The sequence below is a fragment of the Poecilia formosa genome, unplaced genomic scaffold, assembly GCF_000485575.1.
Source record: "Poecilia formosa unplaced genomic scaffold, Poecilia_formosa-5.1.2 Scaffold472, whole genome shotgun sequence".
Taxonomy (NCBI): domain Eukaryota; kingdom Metazoa; phylum Chordata; class Actinopteri; order Cyprinodontiformes; family Poeciliidae; genus Poecilia; species Poecilia formosa.
The window spans coordinates 217737-235654 of NW_006800411.1; the positions used below are offsets into that span (position 1 = coordinate 217737).

At 37.9% G+C, this 17918-nt stretch overlaps 2 protein-coding genes across 2 annotated transcripts in view; both read right to left on the bottom strand.

Moving 5' to 3' along the window:
* LOC103156254 (trichohyalin-like) overlaps positions 1–17918 on the bottom strand; it is a 110519-nt gene that overhangs the window by 44234 nt on the left and 48367 nt on the right. The window contains exon 4 of the mRNA XM_016664172.1: positions 6928–6960. Coding sequence (XP_016519658.1) covers positions 6928–6960 — 33 coding nt within the window. The remainder of the gene's footprint in view (positions 1–6927; positions 6961–17918) is intronic.
* Positions 5507–17918, bottom strand: part of LOC107833862 (gastrula zinc finger protein XlCGF49.1-like) — a 46162-nt gene continuing 33750 nt past the window's right edge. The window contains exon 2 of the mRNA XM_016664182.1: positions 5507–6860. Coding sequence (XP_016519668.1) covers positions 6147–6854 — 708 coding nt within the window. The 5' untranslated portion in view covers positions 6855–6860 and the 3' untranslated portion in view covers positions 5507–6146. The remainder of the gene's footprint in view (positions 6861–17918) is intronic.

A 17918-nucleotide genomic window follows, 5' to 3' on the forward strand; every position in this document is an offset into this window, starting at 1 on the left:
CAGTACTAGTTCAAACTGAATTTTTAATCCTGAAAACGGAGTGAACCCCTTGATTCTGAAGACACGTGTTAAATACTTATTAACGCTTGAATCTGAACAAATTATAACCGTTTCCTCTCACACTTCTGCATATACTATCAATTTATCTGTTATTATTTTATTTCTCGTGATATATAAATCTGGAATTACAAAAGATATGCCTACTTTAATATTTTACTAATTTCTACACTTAATGAATTTATCGGTTTACTTAAACATTAACCTTCATCCAAACGCTGGTGTTTCCTACCTATCCGGTGTAAAATAATCCGGGGAGTCAGGGAGAAATCCAGCAGTCTGCGCTGATCATCCATCTCTTCCTCCGACTTGACGATGATTTTTTATAAAACTCCGTTAATGTTTCTTCAGCAGCAATTAACCGCTCGTTGATAAACTCGCTTAGAGAAACACTCGAACATTAAACAAAGCAGCGCCTTTGTTCCTTCTTCTTCTTCTTCTTCTTTTTCTTCTTCTTCTTGGTTTTACTGGCGGTTGGCAACAAACAGTAGCATTACCGCCACTTACTGGTAGGAGTGTGGTTCGCGATGGTCTAGTTATCTACCCACCTCTCTCTCTATATATAATATATATATAAAACCATCTTCCTGTTTTTTTCTTCATCCCACCTTTTTTGCCACACTTTCAACAGTTTTTCTTTAACAATACTCTTTCCCTCAGATTTACTTGTTTTAACTATAAAGCTAATATTATTTTTAATTGCCCTCTCGTTTCCTTCTACTCCAATATGTGCTGGAACCCACACAAATATAACTATTAAACCCATGTTTGTATTCTGAATAATGTATGAAATATTTCTAGTAAAATGTCTGTCTTACTATCTGATTACATTTTAAACTTAATAATGCAGAGCTTAAATCTGAACAAATTATTGTTTTTAATGTTTCTATGTCTTCTACCCACTGTAAGGCTAGTAATATTACCAACAATTCTCCTGTGTATACTGATAATCCATCTGTAATTTGTTTTCCTATTTTTATATTGAATTCTACTACAAACACTATTCCTATTTTTTACAGTCATTTTTGATGTATTTATATATATTTGAATATATTGATGATAATTGACTTATCTTGTTTCTTTTCCATTATTGACATATCTACTGTTGCTTCTGATAGAATCCATGGTGGTATAATTGATATTGGTGTTTGATTAATTTCTAAATTATTCATTTTAAATTCTCTTATTTTCTTTTCAATTGTCCATCCAAACCTCCTCATGTCTTTATTTTCCAATATATTTAAATATGTCATTTATCATAATTGAGAACAGTAACAGATGTATAATACTCCCTTGCAGAGTTCCATTTTCTATATTCCTGAGATTACTTCACTAATTCTAACTTGTATTTTTCTATTGTTAAAAAGTCTTTGATCCATTTAAATATTTCCCTTTAATGGCCTACTTGTATAATTTAATTAATAATCGCTCAACCCACATCATATCATATGCCTTTTCTATATCAAAAAATACACTTTCTTTAATTACTTGTGCTATTCTAATTTCATGCTCTAGACCAGTGGTTCTTAACTTTTTTTGAGGTACCGAACCCACCAGTTTCATATGTGCATTCACTGAACCCTTCTGTAGTGATAAATAAAATATGATTTCCCCTCCCCCCAAATTCAAGACATAGGGGTGACCCAACCAGAGCCTAGTTGGGTCACCCCAAGATCACTAAGTCTTCTTAAAAGGTAGAGTCTCTGAGAACAGTTCTTCAAAATATAGTCAGTGTTTTCAGCAAAGTTCAGCTGACTGTCCAGGAACGACCCAAGGTATTTTTATATTTGCCAGTTTCAACAGGTTGACCATCGAGAGAAACTGGAACCACTTTAAGTCTTGTTTAGGTCATTTAATTGCTCTACATTGTTAAGATAATGAAAAAGTATTATAATAAATAATAGACTTTGCAGTATTCTGATTTAGTAATGTAATTATATTAGTTGTGTTACCACCCCCAAACCACTAGAGGCAGTAGCAAGCCCAAAAAGATGCCACTAAGGAGCAGATTTAGAAGTACACCGAAACATACACATTCGGAATAGACATGTTGACGCCTCATGGAGCGCTGAGTCGTACGTAAAAGCGTTCGCCATCTTCTATGTGGCAGCAGGATGAAAGATCAGAATTACTTGACTTTGCAGCCAGAAATTCGCTTCTAAACAACCGGAAAAATATTTCCTATGTAGCTAAATTGGCCCAAAGTAACCGCTGATTGTTAGCTTAGCAGCTAACGTTTTCATACTGTTTTCTAATGAGAGAGCTGATGAGAAACCGCTGTTAGAGGAGAAGTTAATTAAAAACCAGAGGATTTAGTGAGGAAAGATCAGTCAGGATCAGAGCTGGAGCTGCTGTTCTTCAGTCTGCTGTCAATAGCAGAGTTGACCTACTGTAAATCCTCTGGAAAAAAGTAAGAAAAATATGTAGTTTAATGTTTGACAATGACTGATTAATAAATCAAAAGTCTTTTCTCAATAACGTATAAAAATAAATACAGGAAAATATTTTTTCTTTTCTTGAAATGTTAAATGTACATTAAATTATGGAATTATGTAAATATATTCTTTAATAAAACACTGTAAAAGTGTGTCTGTTCATCAATGTCATTATAAAAATTATCAGAATAATTTCTATCAAATAAAACATTGTGCTCTTTATTCAGAAATGCCCCCAAAACAATTAAATAATCACATCAAAAGTTAGAAACTCTCTCTTTAGTAATTTCTTTGATTGCCAAATATATTAACGTATCTGAGAAAATGTGTCTTAAGTATTTTAAGTTATGTATTAACTTAAAATACTTTGTAGAACGGCACTTTATAAAGTTTGGTCCATTCACTTGTATTACTTTACTGGCAGATATTCCACATTCAATATGGCGGACGCTGTTACGTATTGCTTCAACGGGCCGGCCCGCTCCATGAGGCGTCTACGTATTAACGTCTATGCACCGAAAGCTACAGAATTTGGTAAAAACAGTGAGCTTTGCTGAAGTAAATAAAGACACAAGTTCAAATCCATGCTGAGAGTGGAGCTCCTTCAATCAGTGCTCCTCCGCAGCTCTGATTGGCTCAGCAATGTAACGTGATCCTCTGCCCCGCTTTAGCCGTTATCACGACTTTACACAAGGGTGTTTTTACCTCCGCGGCAGAGGCTCCGCCGAACCCCTGAGACCGACTCAACGAACCCAGGTTAAGAACCACTGCTCTAGACGTAGTGCATTCATACTCCTCCCTTTTAGAAAACCACTTTGATATTTTGACATGTACCCTTTATTATTTAAATATACTAGTCTATTATTAATAAATTTTTTCTCCAACTGTTTTGCAAATACTATCCACATTTAAAGCCTTATTCTTTTGTTCTTCATTTTTACAAACTTCCAATAGATTTCCATCTCAAAATCTTTACCATTTCAACATCTCCAATTTTCTTTTTTATTTCTCTTGATGCCACATCCATCCATCCATCCATCCATTTTCTTTACACCCTTGTCCTTTAGTGGGATCGGGAGGGGTGCTGGTGCCTCTCCAGCTAATGTTCTGGGCGAGAGGCTCCATTTCCATCCGAACCATTCACATACTAGTTTATGCCCAAATCCGCATTTTCCACGAACGCAGCCAGGCGACACCCCCGCCCCCTCAATTCTTATTCATGAAATTTATTGGCGGTTGGCCAGAAAAGTTAGGTGAGCATTACCGCCACCAACTGGTAAGGAGTGTGAACCACTCGCCAAAATAAAACAAAACAAAGGGAAAAAAAACTCCTATCCTGTATTTCCCTTCTGCCACACACCTGAATTGTATATCTGGATGATTTACAGGCTTCTGCAGTATTTGATGGTCATGCAATCATCTGAATCAGCTGTTCTGGAAGAGAGGCACATCTAAAACATGCTGAGCAGGGGGGCAGTGAAGACCAGGGTTGAGAAACACTGCTATAAAACAACTTTCACTGTTTAAAAAAAATCAAATATAGCTTGCTATCTTCTGATCTTCTGCTTCTTGGATCCTTTTGCAGTGAGTTAACTATGTCAATTTTCATTTTCATGTTACATAAGGTTCCTAATTAACTCGTTTCTCTGAATACAGTAATTCCTACAATGCAAAATAATGTTTTATAGTCTCACCTTCCCCACAGTCACATTTTCCTGTCTGATGTTTCCCTATCAAAGTAATGTTATTCAATCCAGTATGTCTGATTCAAAGTCTGAAATAATCATCTCATGTCTCCTGTTTCTTTCTGTTCTTATTTGCCCAATTCTCTTTTGAATTTTATAAAAAACCACCGTATTTTCCTTTCTTCTACCCATAACTTTTGCCATTCAGGGTTTTGAGTCTGGCAAAATAAGAATTACATTTTTATTGATGACTTGTTTAAAGAGGAGATTCTGGAATCATTTGGTCAGACTCAAGACAAGTATGGGCTAATTTCATCGGACATTAACAGATTTTTGCAGTTAAGAAATGACCTGATGTCCTATCATACAGAATGATCTCTTCCTAAATCATAACCTACCGATTTAAAAGTATTCTTCATAAAGGTCACTAAAGAAAAAAAAGGTGATAAAACTGTCAAATCTATTTAAATGTTTACAGTGATGTATGTTGGGGGTCTCCTGGGACAAAGTACAGGTGGGAACCAGAAATGAATGTTGTGATTGCGAACTAGTGGGAGCTAGTGTGTGAAATGGACATTAACTGAATAACCGCCCAACATGGAAACAATTTTATTGGGAAATAATTGTTAGATACTTCAGAACACCATGTATCATTTCAAAATTTGATTAGGCTAAAACAAATTTGTGCTGAAGACAATGTGGACTTGTTGGAGATCACTCATGTTTTGGGATTACCCAAAAATTAAATCATTTTGGGAAGGAATTAGAGAGGAAATTTAAAATATTTTACACAGTTATACATAATGAAATTCCCTTGCGTTTGTTCTGGGAGTGCTCAGGTGAGTGATTTAAGTAAAGAACAATAGTACCTGCTTGGCATCCTTTTACTGATAGCAAAAAAATCATTACGGTATGTTGGTACAAACCTTTACCCCCTACTGTTAATCAATGGAGAGAGAGAACAGTGAGGGTTTACACTATGGGAAAAATAAAGCTAAACCTACCCATTGATTTACTTAAGAAAAGGTGGAATCCATTGACAACATATCTGGACCTAACATTGTAGCTTGAAAATTTAATGTAGATATACATATATGTTCTTTGTGTGCATGTTTAACAAGGAATATCTTCCCTTTATGTTTGTAATATTTATTTTAACTCCACTGATCAGTAGAGAAAAGATTCATTGGGGTTTCTGGATTTTCATGTTCAACTGATTTGTTTGGTCGAAATTGATGATTTCGAAATTGATAATGTGCTAAAGACCCAGTTTGAATTGAGAATGGAACATTTTTATAAATAATAAAATGCAGCCATGTTAAACAATGATTTTTTTGTATAAAGATATATTTGAGAATGCAAAACCATTAATGAAAACTGTACATTACATTTTTGTTTATGAATGCATTAAAGTAAATCCGATCAACTGAACTCACTCACATAGTACAGAATAGCACAAATCAAACCCTCAAATCCAATCTCACTACAATGTTTGGGAAGGGAGTCCATGTCCAGTCAAATTCTCTTAATATCATCCATACTGAACGGAGAATTTCTTCAGGGAGGCAGAATGACAACAGCTCATAGATCCATGTTTCTGGTTCGGAGGCTCCACAGATTTACAGTTTTTAAGGATGATTTTATTTTGTACCAAATAGTCCAGCAAAAAGAAATATCACTCAAGGAAAAGATTTCAGGGATGCACATCTCTAAGTATCCAAATGTCAAGGTAAAAATGATCCCATTCAACAAAGTACACAAACAAACAAAGCATAGCTCAAGGAAAATGTTCCAGGGACGCACATCTGCAAGTATTCAAATTTCAAGATCCAAATTATCACATTTAAACAACTTAAATTAAACGCTTTCTCCACCTTATAGACAAGAAAGCCCTCCAGTGTATAACTCCAGTTTTCATCTAAATGACTTTTATAATGAACCTCAACAGGGACATATATGGGAAAAAGTTCTACTGCTTTTCACCTGTGTGACGCCTGGTGTGCAGAGTTAAACTAAGTTTGTGACGAAAACTTTTTCCACAGGTCACACATGAAAACGGCTTTTCACCTGTGTGAATTCTCATGTGCAGAGCTAAATTCTGTTTTTGATTAAAACCTTTTCCACAGTTCGCACATGAAAAAAGCATTTCGCCAGAGTGAATCAACATGTGCAGAACTAAATTCCGTTTCCGACTAAAACTTTTTCCACAGGTCTCACATGAAAATAGCTTTTCACCTGTGTGAATAATTATGTGCCGATTTAAATGATATTTCCGACCAAAACGTTTTCCACAGGTCACACATGAAAACGGCTTTTCGCCAGTGTGAATCCTGATGTGCTGAGTTAAATCATGTTTTAGACTAAAATGTTTTCCACAGTTCACACATGAAAACGGCTTTTCACCGGTGTGAATCATCATGTGCCGATTTAAATCTCGTTTTACACTAAAACTTTTTCCACAGTTCATACATGAAAACGGCTTTTCACCTGTATGAGTTCTAATATGACTATTGAGAGCATGTATGACAGTGAAACGTTTTCCACAGGTCTCACATAAGAACAGTTTTCTTTTTTCCTGATTTTGGTTCTCAGCTTCAGCAGCTTCCTGGAAGATGACTTGGTTCCTGTTTGGTTCTGATTCAGTGTAGGATGTTTGCTCATCAACAGGAACCACCATGCAGGTATCAGGCTCCTGTTTTAACTGAACCTGTTCTTCACCCTGACTGCAGTAAACTTCGTTCTTTTCCACTTTTATCTGCTGGTGTTCTAGATCCTCCTGCTCTTTTGTCTGATGATCTTCTGGTTCTTCCTGTTGTTTCACCTGAAGAGGCTCTAACTCCTCCTGGTCCAGAGTGGATCTCCTCTCCTGCTTATAAATGTTACACTGGAGACAATCTGGACAAGAAAACAGAGAAAAAGAGCGATTGAAAAAGAGCAACTTTGACATCCACTGGATTACGCAATTACTAAAATATTTGTTTACACCAGCCATACTTTGAATTATATTAAAATTTTATTTTAGTCCACTTTATATCTTTGGGGTCTATTTACAAACATGAGTTTATTTGTAGGTTAGTAGTTGTTTAGTTTTTGTTCTTTTGTTATGTACTTTTCTAAGTTGGACAGGAAGAAATGTGGGTCCATTATCTGTAAGTACAGGGACTGGTATGGGACCAGCATGCACTGGGTTGGGCCTGTGGGTAGACAGGCTAAAGAAAAGAAAAATAAAAGGATGTGAAAACTTCACTCAAATGTAAATAGTGCTTTTCCTCAGCTTTTGTTTCATAAAGATCAGAGATCATAGTGATGTGCTGGGAAATGTAGATGATGGGTTATTAGTGTTTAAATTGCCCAGACTGATCATCCTGGAGCTCCAAACAAAACCTAAAACAGGAGCTGTGTGGTACCGGTCCAGCTACGGTCATCCTTCAGTCGAGCCACCCACTTTGTGAATGCGCCTTATGGTCAATTTAGAATAAACGTCCACTTTGCCACTCAAGGGTCTCTGACACGCTGTCAGTCTTTAAATCCTTGCTGGACGCGCTACTGTTCAGACAGGCATTTGCACAATCTCTTTATGCATTTATTTAATTGGAATTTTTTTTTCTTTAAAATGTATTATTGTTTTTGTGAGGGAACCTTGTGCCATGAAAGCACATTTTACATAAATTATAGAGTTATTATTATAAATACTCATACTGCTAAAAACAAGAACGTTGCCATGGTTACTGCTTCGTGTGGTGGGAGACTTTCAGGTATTTATACTAATTTACGTATTTATAGGTGGTGGCAGGGCAGACCAGCAGCTGTGCTCAATTTCACGCAAAAAGCGTGAGCACGGCTTTATGCATCAGATTTTTTTTTGTGTGCCGCACTTTTGTAAATGTAAAAACTGCGCACTCTTATGCACGAGGCCCTAGGAGAGGAAACGATGAAAAATAGTGATGGTGAGCGTTGTAATGCGTATTTTCTTTTTTAGATTATTTCAGATTACGTTTTACGTGTCAAGTAGTTCGACCCAATGTTAGCAATAGCTCATGTCTACGTTAGCTAAGTCCTCCATTAGTATCACGCCTCGGTACAGTTTAAAACAGTATCTTCCTGGCCCATTACAGCCATGTCTACGTTTATCACCATGCTCAGCTATTTTTATGATGCCGACAAGAATGTAGGCTTAGGTGACGTCTTTTATTAATTTTTATTATAATTAATTTTATTAATTGTCTGGCAGATAATTAATAAAATATTCCATATTTAATTTCTATATGTCCTTTTTCAACTATGCAATTTATGAAGTGAAACATTTAACACAGTGAAATGTGGAAAATACATAAATTTTTCGATTTACAAGATATTTTTATATTTATGATTCCAAAACTTTTACCAACTCAGGTGTTGATTGATCTGTATAATTGAGATTTTTTTGTTGTCTCAATAGCAGATAGTTGGAAACATGGCTCATGCCTTGGCTATAGCACTCACAAGGGAACTTGTGGGAAATACAAGCTCTCCCTCAGCAAGTTCATGCCCTAATAACGGCAACAATTCTGACCCTTTGGCTTCAAATTCTTCAACACGGGTCAACCAGGCATTAAAACGGTAAGATTTGATTTTCTTTTTAAAATTGGAAACAAAGTAGATAGCAGTTATGTGTTTATTTCATATATGTTTTTTCATTGTTGGTTTTAGTAATTTATGGACTCTGCCTTGACTGGATCTTTTGTCTCAAAATATTATCTTTATTCTCAAAGGCAATTTCCAAATCTGTTTCAAAAGTCAGACCTGAAAAAAGGCAAAAAATCTCCAACATTGGAATATACGTATTGCCAGGCCCCACCAATCTAACCCCAAAAAATTCTGATGAGCTTCCCTTAGCACATGCAGGGTTAGGGAGAAGGGTGCTTTCTTTTTCTGATGACAGCAGGCATGAGGAGGTAATAAAGGAAAATAATTATCAGTTACTCATAATATTTAATGTCTAATTTATTTTGTATTGGTGTTCTTATAGTACTATGCATTGTATGTAACACATTGTCAGTCAGTTGGAGGACGAGTTTATCAAACTAAAAGAACTGAAGGGAAGATGGATGTTCCATAAAGCATCAGGTTAAAATGATTCCTCTTTAATAAGATTGTTCATATTTATTTTGATTTGTAAAATGTTCAGGTTGCACCATTAAATGTATATCTTTATTTATCTCAGGTGGAGGTGGTCAAAGGAAATTGTCAATAATCCCAATGGATGCAGAAGGGTACAGCGGCAAGCTGCACCGTTCGGCTTCAAATAATGGGAAAATAGTCCTCTTCCTGGTGCCCTTCCAGGAAGAAATGGACACAAGTCCACTACCGTTTGATGCTGAGGAGTTTGCCAAAATGCCTCAGGTGCCCTGTGAAGAGGCATTGTTAATACTTGTGGTATTAACAATGCCTCTTCAGATGCTGGCGTTACATGCTGGGTCTTGCGGAAAAATTACAGAAGTTGTCCTCATTTCCTCCCTAACTTAATCAATCAACATTACTATGTTGAACTCCTTGATTTTAATATCTATGTTTATATATACACACACACACACACGCCTGTGGCAATACTGGCATTAATGTTTCACAATTTAAACAGAATCGGACTGATCAGTCTGAACCTATAGAGGTTGATGAGGATGACTGTGACACATTGGAGGAGCCAGAAGACACAATTGAAGATTTGGATGAAAGAGAGGTATTTCTACATGACATGGAATCACTATCCACAATTGATCCTGTTAAAAATGTTGCACACAAACTAATTTATTTTTAAAAAATAAAGCAAATAACTTCTAATATTCTTGCAAAAAATATATTTTTTAATTTTTATTATTTTGAAAAATTAATTTTCTGTACAGTGCTGCCCTATCTGCCAGAGGGATTTCTCGAAGTCTATGCTTCCTTATCATGCCAGTGACTGCTGTGACAGGTATTGGTGTATAATTTTTTTTCTTTAGGAAGGTAGACGGATATGTTTTTATGTGAATAGGGCATGTAATGTAAAAATGGTATGAGTATTCAGACAACATGTAAAAAAGAGCTTTACAACTACAGTTAATTTAAAAATTTTGCCCTAATAAAATATTTGAAAACATTTTCTATCACTGTTTCTGTAACATAGCTGGATGTCGTTTCCTATCACATAAATCAATTTTTTTTCCTTCAGCAGGGAGGGAGTATTGGAAATACACCCAGATATGCCAGGACCATCATCAGCAACTTCAGGGACTTCTTATTCTGCAGAACCTAGAAGTACTGAAGGTATCATACTATAGTAAATAAGTCTGAAAAACATGTGATCCTGGATGTTGTTGGGTAGGTTTGCTGTATATCTGTTGTATAGGATGGTAGAAGGGGGACTGCCATGCCGTCTTCTTTGAAGCCATGGATTCTCCCACCACAGACTAGTAGTCCAGTCTCTACCTCTCCGTACACCACCAAGTGGTCTGTAGTGGTAGCTGGAAGGGTCACTCCCTCTTGTGCAGCCAGACAGATGTCTCTAAAAGCATCTTGACGTTCAAAAACAGTGATGACCCCACTTGTTGGCACTGCCTCCCACTTTGGTGTCTTTATGGACTTGTTTCCAGATATAAATTTTCTGGTAGCTCTCCATATGAAAGAAACAGTCTTGACCAGACACATTAGGCTATTAAAGTGGCTTTCATCCACCAAGTTTTTACAGCTGCCCCAGCAGGTGGTCTCCGCTCAGAGCTTTGTTCCGAAGTTTGATCTTTCTTGGCTTGGGGTCTGGTCAGTGCTGCTACAAATGACTTCTTTTGCATATTATTAATGCTTTCTTAAGCTGCAGTAGACACCTCTTTTGCAGACATAATGAGCCACTCACACTCGGGGAGGTGTAGGAACTTTGGTCCTTCCTGCCACTCTGAATTAACATCAAGTTCTTTTGGTCCAGCTCCACGAGTGATAATGTCGGCTATGTTGAGTTGTCCAGGGATCCACCACCTGTCTTGTAGCCGTGTACTGCTTTGCATTTCTCCTATCCTATTAGCGAAGAAAGTTCGAAATCCATAACTCTCACGCTGAATGGCTCCAAGAATTGTTTGGCTGTCCAATAAATGGTACCACTTGCTGATCTTGATCTGGGCATGCTGCTCAAAGTATTTTTTAAGAAGACTTGCAAAGACCGCACCACAAAGCTCTGCTTTGACTGCATCTCCTTTCTGGTCTAGAGGCGTCAACTTTGCTTTTGACTCTACTAATCGAACATTATTTGTTTGCAGCAGTTCCACCGTAGGTAGAGAACAGCACCATATGAGCTTTCACTGCCATCTGAAAAAGTGATTGCAATGGGTTCAGTAGTGACATCTGGAGGAGTAAGGGCTCTTGGAAATGCAATTTTACTTAGCTGTACCTACTCTTCAAATAGATCAACCGCATCTCTGTGGAGCTCATCAGATAAGGCAAGGTCCCATGTGTCTTTGACAATGTTACACTTTGGTTTCGCCTCCTGCAATGCTCTTCGGACCAAAATAGCCCCTTTGATGGAGTTGTCAGGCCGATTGGGTCATATAAACCAGCTATTTGACTCAACAGCTCACGACGTGTCAATGGGTCTGGTGTTTTTAGCCGTACCTCTTCTAGCAGTATATCTTGACCCAGTCTAATTTTTTTTTTCTTTCTCGGAGAAATAAATTCTCACCATGACATGCAACTTGTCTTCATTTGCGATGTAACCAAGGCCAAGTGCCTTATTGTTTTCCTCCTTCAGTTGATTCGGCAGAACAATCATCTGTGGTGATGTCTCTAGTTTCTCTTCCTTATTTTGGCCAGAGAAGACCCACGGCTTCAGCTCAGATCCTCCTGCTTTTAGAATCAACTCTACATTCTTTGTGATGTCCTCAAGTCTTTTGCGGGAGTTGTGGGATGTTATGTCGTCAACATAGCTGTGCTCATGTAATACTTGACACTCATCTTTCATGTGGTTGAACTGAGGAAGGTTAGCCGTCTCTCTCATGGCGAGTTGGGCTATACAACCTGCTGGTTTGTCCCCAATGTTTACCCGTGTAATTGAAAACTCTTCCAGCTCCTCATCCACTGAATCACGCCACAAGAAGCGGTGCAGATGGACCTCTCGCTCCTCAAGGCATACAGAATTATACATTTTCTTGATGTCTCCCAGAGCAGCAAAAGTGCCCTGACGGAACTTGAGGAGGACAGCTCAGATGGAATTGAGAACATCAGGACCTTTCAACAGCAGATCATTTAGACTTTGGCCTTTATACTTTTGACTACTGTTCCAGACTAGTCTCACTGGACTTGTAACAGAGTGCAGGTTAGGAGCGATGAGATGGCTTATGTACCAGACAGGTCCTTTCCAGGTACTTAAATCCTCTTCAGTCAGCTTTTTTGCAGCCCGACGGTCAACCATTTCATGAACTTGAGCACTGTAAGCCTTTTTCCATTGTGGTTCCTTGGCCAGTTGTCTCTCCGTTCTGAGAAAGGTTGCCTCCACTGCTTTTTTGTTATTTGGCAATGTGGAGGGGTCCTCAAGCCATGGATAGCTTGCATGCCAATGGGGACTGTCACTGTGGTCATCAGCTCCAGCATATGTCAGTCCACTCTTCACCACTTTTAATTCCCTTTCTTCTGCCAAGGTCATTTCTTTACCACCGGGCTGGCAGTTGCCACAGCGGCAGCCTCCGCATTTTGGGGTGCAAGCAGCACCAATGCTGTCCCACTTCCACCATTCAAGAAAATCACGAGTGGTCACAGCAGAGCTAAAATGCTTGATGGTAGATGAGGGGCATACATGCTCTTTATACATCACTGCAGCGGTTCTCATTGATCTGGCGAAGTGGGTTCTAGATTGGTGTGCTGTGAATGTAGCATCTTCAAACAGCCCAGGGTATGTTCCTGCGACTGTCTTTCCCAATGGTCCATCCCATAATACAAGATCTCCAACAGCACGTATCTTCTGTGGAACCAGCCGACCTTCTTTATGACTTATTAACAGCTGTATCTTCTTTGGTCTCACGAGTTCACTAAGGGGGACGTCTGGGAAGAACTTTTGAAGTGCTTTCTCAGTTACATATTGATGGATGTCTGCAATGTTGTCCAAACCATAGCAGAGGAGTTGGTGGGACCTGAAGTTCCCCTTTTCTGTCTTGACCCGGATCTTTAGGAGGTACCGTCTTGTGGTAACTTGAACTTTCATTCCTCCCACACTGTGGACAACCAGGGTTATGGCTTCACTCCTCAGGTTTAATTGATCAGCTGCAGAATGTGTTATATAGTTGGTATCTGATGCTAGATCAATTAGAGTCCCAATCTTTTGTCCTGCATTGGCTGTGACCTCTAATAGCATCATGATGACAGGCCACTCCACCAAACCATTCTTTGCCAGAAGGTTGGGCTGACTGGACACAGATGTTTTAGCCACTGCATTACAGAAGACATGACGACACTTTTCTGCCTGTTCAGGAGGGAGGCCTTTAATGAAATCTTCTTGGGCTTGGGTGTAGCGTCCTGCTACATCCCCTCCCACTGCAGTGTCTTTGCGCCTCTGGATTGAATTCTCTCTGGACACATCAGCTCTTGGACAGAGATAATAATGGTGCTCTGCAGTGCGTTGCTCCTTGCTGTCTGGCCTTCTGCACAAAAATTCAGTTTTACAGTTCTCATACTCGTTGTGAATCTCCAGACACTTTTTGCAGGCCCCCAAGTTTTTTAACAGCTTCCTTCTTTTCTGACAACTTGAGCATACAAAACTTTTTACAGAAATACAGCCTTTTCTTATGCTTCTCGTCTCCACAAACCACACATCCTTGAGACATGTCTGTTGGCTGAATAGAAGTTCTGGTCCAGGCTTGACGTGGTTCAGACCTTGGTTTTGACTCCTCGTCCTTCAATTGATCCAGCTTTTCATAAATTGCTTCTTGACCTTGAAGAAATTTCAGGAGGTAGTCAAATCGTTTGTCTTCTTCAGCCTCAGTCCCTTTGCTGGCTATATGGAGAAGCCATTCCTTCTTCAGGCTGTCTGGAAGTTTACTTTCTATTGCTTTTGTTATAATAGGGTTCTTTATAGCAGCAGTTGCACCTAGTTCTTTGAGATCTATCAGAGCTTTTTCTACAGTTTGAATTAGCTCAACAATCTTCTTGGGATGGTTCCCTTTAACTGGTGGAACCTTTTGAAGCTCCTCCACTATTTCAAGGAAAATAGTTGTTTTATTTCCAAAGCGATTCTCTAGAACTCGGAATATCTCATCAGCTGTTGTGTAAGTTGTGAGACGATGGTCTCGTACTATTTTCTCATCCACACTGTCGAGAAGATGATATTTTTTAATCTCTTTTGATCCTGTAGGTTCTCCCTGCATCTGGAGTGCTTCCCAATCTTTTTTCCACTGATGAAACTCTCTATGAACTCCAGTGAACTTTGGCAGAGCAGCAGGTTTTAATTTAATGGCTGGTGCCACAGGAAAACTCATAGAAGTGCTTAACCTTTTGGTCACGTCTCTGCTTTGCTCTTCAATAAATTCTGCTTTTCTTAATGTTAATTTTGGTAATATGGTCTCAAGAGCTCTGATACGACTCTGAAACTGATGTTGCTCTGCATGAGGAGCCCAGCACCTCCAATGTTTATGCACTGCCTTTGCTGTCTTTACTAGATTTTGCAGATGTTCTATTATGAACCCATATGCATCTACATTTATACTTGGGTTTACAGTGTCCACCTGATCTGCATGTGACTCTGCAGTTATAATGGCTCGTGTCACTTCATATTCCCCAAAACTTTCCCACAATGTCTTTTGTATTAGGTTTTTTAGCTCTTGCTTCTTTTTCTCACATTCTTTGGTTGTTTTATCTAAATCAGCCTTTTATTGTTCACTTAACACCTCTGGATCTGAATTTTCAGCAGTGTATTGTTCTGCAACATCATCATTGGCTTCAAGAACTTTACTGGCTTCTGCTGTGAGCTTTGCAAAGTTGTCCCTGAGCTCTTCCTCATCATTGTGTGCATTCGTAGTACATTATTGGCTAAACGGGAGAATTGACCCTTCACAGTTGTTCTAGCGCTCTTCAGCTGCTCCAACACTACTGAGTCAGCCATTTTGATGTAAGCAGCAGGGCAAAAGAACAATCTTGATTGTCTCTTTGTGGACACGTTTGGTCCAACCAACAAATTCTTAATGTCCCTCCAGTCTTTAGACTGCGGTTTTTCAGGTTAGGTTTACTGTGCGATTCCCCACTTGAAAGGGATAGTTTCCACTGTGAAGTTTGAACTGGATTTCACTCAGAGCCTTTAATTTAGTTGACTCATCTTTATTTTTCGTATGATGGTCCACATAGCACATAACCCATAGAATGTAGTTGAAAAACCTCAAAAGAAACAGAAACACATCTATTACATTCTGAAATTAACAAGATAAATACATTGTGAATAATCAGATTTCTACCAGTTATTTCAAAAGTATAATAAATATTTTATAGTAAAATTCAACAGCAATAAATTAGCATTTTTATCAACATTTTGTTAAATATTTTCACAAACATTCTGACCAACATTTTTTTTCTTTCTACTTTAACCAATAAACACCAAGTGTATTTTTTCTTCTTTTTAACTTACTAGCTTGACTTCAATAAGATTAAACAATTTGATACAACAATCAGAGTTCATTTGCTACTCCAATGAAATTCAGCAATGAGCAACAGCATTGTGAGGCTTACCGGCTGTCTTTCACAGTTTGTAGAAACTTTTACACAGTTCTGAATCTACATGCTACCAGCACTGTCTGCTTCTCATGCTCTCAAACAGGAGTGACAGGTCAGTCAGCCAAAAGTAGCTGCACTCTGATTGCTAGGAGATTGAGTCCACCTGGTTCTCCTCACCAACAGGGAGAGAAGAGCTGCAGAAAGGTGCAGCAAAGGGGAGTGGCAGAGGGGAGTGGTTACCTAGCAGTTCACCAGAACATTCCAAGAAAAGCCTCGACGCATGAGATTGAAGAGTGGCGCCGTGAAGTGAACCTCTACTTTCATATGCATCATATAGTGTAATGCATAAGTTATCTAAAAACAGATAACACTCAATGCTTTTTTTATTGATTTACTGCTAAATGCAGCAGTAGCGTTGATGCCCACACAAACATTACTCCAAGTTACAATGAAGGAATGACGCACAATGTTCTTCACTGCAGTTGTTATTCATGTGAATTTTACTTGTACTGCATTTCTACTTTTAAGTTGTGTTGTAGAAAGATTTCCGTACTGCTATATTACTCAATAAAATAAAATATATAAAAATGGACAATTGTGATGAAAAACTATAACGTAAACAAATTCACAGACATTACTCCTTCAAATAACTTTTTATCTTTTCCTCCAAAAGCTATTTCTTATATGCATTTGATGATGCCTTTATTCATGTTCTGTTTATTGCATGCTTCTTGTTTCAACTTTTATTTATAACTCAGGATGTAGGCTACATTTTCATATTTTTAGAATGATCATTGTATTTTAATAATAGATTTTCATGCTTTAGTCATATTTATATAGTTGTCCTTTTATCTTTTCAAAGGGAATGACCTCTTCTACATACGACAAAAAGGCAGGCGGATCCTCAACAAAGGTCAAAGTAGTTAAAGGTGCTGAGGAAGCCGAAACAAATATTTGTTGACTTTCATACCAGCCCTACAGGTGCACATTGTGGCCAATTAAAAACAGATGCAATCTCAAGGAGAGTTTATTGGCCAGGAATGTCTGTGGACATCAAGAAATGGGTATGTTAGCACAGGACTAAGTAAAGAATTTTCTTTACCAATACCGAATACATTTAAATTTTAGGAAAAGAAATGTGTAAACCTTATTTGTGTTACCAATATGAAACTACAATTGTCCAATAATGTCAACTTTGCGTGTGTTAAATTCTTGTTTGTTTTTGTCTTTCACTAAGTTCCCAGGTCTCTGAGTGCTCATCCTGTCAGGGTAGTGCCCAAGCATTGAACAGCTATCAGAGTAAACTCCCATAAAGGTAAAGTAATTCATTGTGAAAATAAACACTTTTACTGAGACTACTATGTAGTCTCAGCAGTGGTTGGTTGTCCTGTTTTGTCTGTTCTCACAAAGGGTCAATATTTGGAACAAGTAGATGTATAAAATTAAGGAATGTATTTTTAATATACTAAACATTTTACAATACATTGATAAGCTATTATTTTTAGCTTAATAAAATACTGCTTTTGAAAATATTCTTGTCTTCTATTATTTTTTTATTTAATAATCTATTAAGTCTTTCATTTAAGACGTTGAACTAATTGGGATGGACCTCATTGGAAAACTTGCTGAAACAAAATCTGGACACAAATATATTTGTGTCATGATTGACTATTTCACAAAGAGCCACAAGCTTATCCACTGAAGAACAAATCGGCACCTGAAGTTACGGAATGCATAATTACGTTTGTGCATCAGTTTGAGGCCCCAAAAGGGATTTTGACAGACCAAGGAAGAGAATTTGTAAATTCTGTAAGTATTTGTTTTCAATATCTTAGAGAAATTTAACACTATGAATGTCCTCCTTTACACCATTTGTTTCGATATGCTGTTTAAAGCAGGTTATTTTGTTATAGCTATTTGTTCGTAAATTTTCAGATAAACCAAGAAGTGTGCAAAGTTCTCAATATTAAACGAAGTCTGTGTTCCCCATACCACCCCCAAAGTAACGGGTTGGCTGAAAAAATGAATGGGACCCTTCAAAGGTGAGTAC